This window comes from Nansenia antarctica (genome assembly GCF_963989245.1).
Source record: "Nansenia antarctica genome assembly, chromosome: 6".
NCBI lineage: Eukaryota > Metazoa > Chordata > Actinopteri > Argentiniformes > Microstomatidae > Nansenia > Nansenia antarctica.
This window is the reverse complement of record NC_137676.1, coordinates 68,958,441-68,962,620: the sequence shown is the minus strand read 5'-3', so window position 1 is coordinate 68,962,620 and position 4,180 is coordinate 68,958,441. Positions and strand designations below refer to the sequence as shown.

General features: G+C 51.7%; 1 protein-coding gene across 1 annotated transcript in view; it reads left to right on the top strand.

Annotated features, from left to right (window-relative positions):
- Positions 1-497: 497 nt before the first annotated feature.
- Positions 498-4,180, top strand: part of LOC308160885 (RING finger protein 17-like) — a gene marked incomplete at both ends in the record, with an annotated part of 39,834 nt that continues 36,151 nt past the window's right edge. The window contains 4 exons of the mRNA XM_080534818.1: positions 498-569; positions 1,593-1,669; positions 2,015-2,183; positions 2,581-2,657. Coding sequence (XP_080390944.1) covers positions 498-569; positions 1,593-1,669; positions 2,015-2,183; positions 2,581-2,657 — 395 coding nt within the window. The remainder of the gene's footprint in view (positions 570-1,592; positions 1,670-2,014; positions 2,184-2,580; positions 2,658-4,180) is intronic.

Here is a 4,180-nt window from a genome sequence, read left to right as displayed (position 1 = left end):
TCCCCGCTTTGGGTCATTTCAGCCATTCATCTTCTTAATTTCACATCACAACATGCTGAGAGAACACATAATTAGATGATCACACAGCCCCAAACACGAACACGTCCCAAAACGAAAGTATTTATATAAGTCTCCCTTACCACTAGCCTATGGCAACCGAGAATAGTCAATCCAATCCACAAATTACAAGTATTTTGTGATCGTTAAACTGTTTATTATATCGAAGTAGGAGGCGCATATCTTTTTGACTGCAGCCATGTGAAGTTAGAATTTCTTCAAACTTGCAGTGGCAGCAACGGTGTGGTGTGTGTTTTTAGTAAATATAGCGTGTGTGTACCTGTACCTGTACCTGTGAGGGGTGTGTGTGTGTCATATATCTCAGTATGGAGGCTATGCAAATAAACTAATGTCGAGCCCTGCCTGTTATCACCTCATATAATGTGTGTCTGTGTGTGTGTGTGTGTGTGTGTGTGTGTATACAGGCTTCATCTTCAGTCATGGAGAGAGCGGTGGAAAAGGCTCTGTGTCAGGCTGCAGAGAGCAAGGCCCAACTCAAGAACATCCACCAGGTGAGCAGGGGGGACTAGACGCACACCAGGTGAGCAGGGGGGACTAGACACACACCAGGTGAGCAGGGGGACTAGGGACACACCAGGTGAGCAGGGGGGACTAGGGACACACCAGGTGAGCAGGGGGGACTAGGGACACACCAGGTGAGCAGGGGGGACTAGACACACACCAGGTGAGCAGGGGGACTAGGGACACACCAGGTGAGCAGGGGGACTAGACACACACCAGGTGAGCAGGGGGACTAGACGCACACCAGGTGAGCAGGGGGGACTAGACACACACCAGGTGAGCAGGGGGACTAGACACACACCAGGTGAGCAGGGGGGACTAGACACACACCAGGTGAGCAGGGGGACTAGGGACACCAGGTGAGCAGGGGGACTAGGGACACACCAGGTGAGCAGGGGGACTAGACACACACCAGGTGAGCAGGGGGGACTAGACACACACCAGGTGAGCAGGGGGGACTAGGGACACACCAGGTGGAGCAGGGGGACTAGGGACACACCAGGTGAGCAGGGGGACTAGGGACACACCAGGTGAGCAGGGGGACTAAGGACACACCAGGTGAGCAGGGGGACTAGGGACACACCAGGTGAGCAGGGGGACTAGGGACACACCAGGTGAGCAGGGGGGACTAGGGACACACCAGGTGAGCAGGGGGACTAGACACACACCAGGTGAGCAGGGGGACTAGACACACACCAGGTGAGCAGGGGGGACTAGACACACACCAGGTGAGCAGGGGGACTAGACACACACCAGGTGAGCAGGGGGGACTAGGGACACACCAGGTGAGCAGGGGGGACTAGAGAGACACACCAGGTGAGCAGGGGGACTAGACACACACCAGGTGAGCAGGGGGACTAGGGACACACACCAGGTAATAAATGGCTCCATTTTAGACCATTACTTTTGTATGCAAGTGGTTTGGCTGCCTGCACTTACCTGTGTGTGTGTGTGTGTGTGTGTGTGTGTGTGTGTGTGTCATCCAGACTCTGTCCAGCGGGCTGCTGTCGCAGGTGAAGAGAGAGAAGGCCAGACTGCTGATGGAGATCGACCGGGACATGGACAGGGCCTTCGACGTGCTCCATAGAATGTACAGTACATACTACACTTCCATACTACACTGCCCTAGTACACTACGCTTCTACACTAGCATACTACACTACTCTACTACACTACCCTAGTCCACTACTCTACTACTCTACTACTCTACTACACTACCCTACTACCCTAGTACACTACTCTACTACACTACCCTACTACCCTAGTACACTAGCACACTACACTAGCCTAGTACACTACTCTACTACACTACCCTACTACCCTAGTACACTAGCACACTACACTAGCCTAGTACACTACTCTACTACACTACCCTAGTACACTACTCTACTACACTAGCCTAGTCCACTAGCATGGCTGTTCCTCCTCCACACAGGAAGGGGGCGCTGGTGTTGGAGCTGAGCCACATGGAGCAGCACTTCCCCTCCAGCAGGTCAGAGCTGGCCCGGGTGGAGGAGCGGCTGGCGGGGCTGGACACGGCCGTGCTGAAGGCCAGGCAGGTCCGCCAGCACCCCTCCCTGGAGAGATACTGTGACCTGGACCAGGTAGGTCCCCCAGCACCCCTCCCTGGAGAGATACTGTGACCTGGACCAGGTAGCCTTCACACGCGCTCCGGATCAGCCTTAGAACCTCTGAATCTATTGAGTAGCTGTATCCAGATGTGTGTGTGTGTGTGTGTGTGTGTGTGTGTGTGTGTGTGTGTGTGTGAGAGAGAGAGAGAGAGAGAGAGTACGTGTGTGTGTGTGTGTGTGTGTGTGTGTGTGAGAGAGAGAGAGAGAGTACGTGTGTGTGTGTGTGTGAGAGAGAGAGAGAGAGAGAACGTGTGTGTGTGTGTGTGTGTGTGTGAGAGAGAGTGAGTAAGTGTGTGTGTGAGTGAGATTGGTTTCTTTTACTGTATATATATTTTTTCTTTCCATTCGTGTGTGTGTGTGTTGTAACCAGGTGCTGGAGACCCTGCAGGCTCCAGTGGACGTCCAGAGCTTTGACCTGCGCTGTCTGTCCCTGGACTCTGGACTCAGGTAGGGGAAGGAGGGACGGACTTCAGAGTAGATGTGGTTTCACAACTGTGTGTGTCTGTGTGTGTGTGTCTGTGTGTCTGTCTGTGTGTGTGTGTGTGTGTGTGTGTGTGTGTGTGTGCGCGTGCGCGTGTCTGGCTTGTGTGTGTGCGTGTGCGGTGTGTCTGGCTTGACCTAAACCGTACACTAATGTTTATGCCTGATCCAATAATCTAATAATCTGAGGTGTGTTTGTGTGTGTGTGTGTGTGTGTGTGTGTGTGGTGTGTGTGTGTCACACAGCTCTAGTCTCCATCTAGAGGGTCTGAGCCAGATATTGAAGATGAGCAAGGGCAGCGTTAAGATGTGAGTAACCACACATGACTAGTCAGTTATATTAAATATAAAACTGCTCTCAAAAGTCTGTGAGCCATTTGACTTAACCAGAGAACCAGAGATTTACACACAAGTGCTCTGGTACGTCCAGTGACTGAGTACTCTGCTAACATGGTGTACCCCCCAGTCTGTTAACATGGTGTACCCCCTCAGTCTGTTAACATGGTGTACCCCCCCAGTCTGTTAACATGGTGTACCCCCCCAGTCTGTTAACATGGTGTACCCCCCCAGTCTGTTAACATGGTGTACCCCCCCAGTCTGTTAACATGGTGTACCCCCCCAGTCTGTTAATGAGGTGTACCCCCCCAGTGTGTTAACATGATGTACCCCCCCAGTCTGTTAATGAGGTGTACCCCCCCAGTCTGTTAACATGATGTACCCCCCCAGTCTGTTAACATGGTGTACCCCCCCAGTCTGTTAACATGATGTACCCCCCCAGTCTGTTAACATGGTGTACCCTCCAGTCTGTTAACATGGTGTACCCTCCCAGTCTGTTAACATGATGTACCCCCCCAGTCTGTTAACATGGTGTACCCCCCCAGTCTGTTAACATGGTGTACCCCCCCAGTCTGTTAACATGGTGTACCCCCCCAGTCTGTTAACATGATGTACCCCCCCAGTCTGCTAACATGGTGTACCCCCCCAGTCTGTTAACATGGTGTACCCCCCCAGTCTGTTAACATGGTGTACCCCCCCAGTCTGTTAACATGGTGTACCCCCCCAGTCTCCTAACATGGTGTACCCCCCCACAGTGTTTCCTCCAGGAATGTTTACAATGGTGGCGGGTGGCCGCGCGCGCAGCGCACGATTTTTTCGCGTGCACGCGCATGAAACGCGCACGCGCGCTCAAAACAACGATTTTTTTTTTCTAATCACAGCCAAAACTAGAGGATGGCCAAAAAAAAATAAAAAGAATATACAGAATATAAACTTGTGACTGACAGTCACATACACACACAAAGATCATCAGCTATAATATAATACGAAGTAGGCCTACATGAGCACAAAAGCGGCTAACGTTACTGATTAACTGTTTACTGTTTATCAGACTAAACCTGGATTTTCCCTTTAGCGATGTTGATGGAATACCCCCCGGATGTCACTACGGTGGCCTGTACACAATAACAATAATACCACAGTTCACATTTAGAC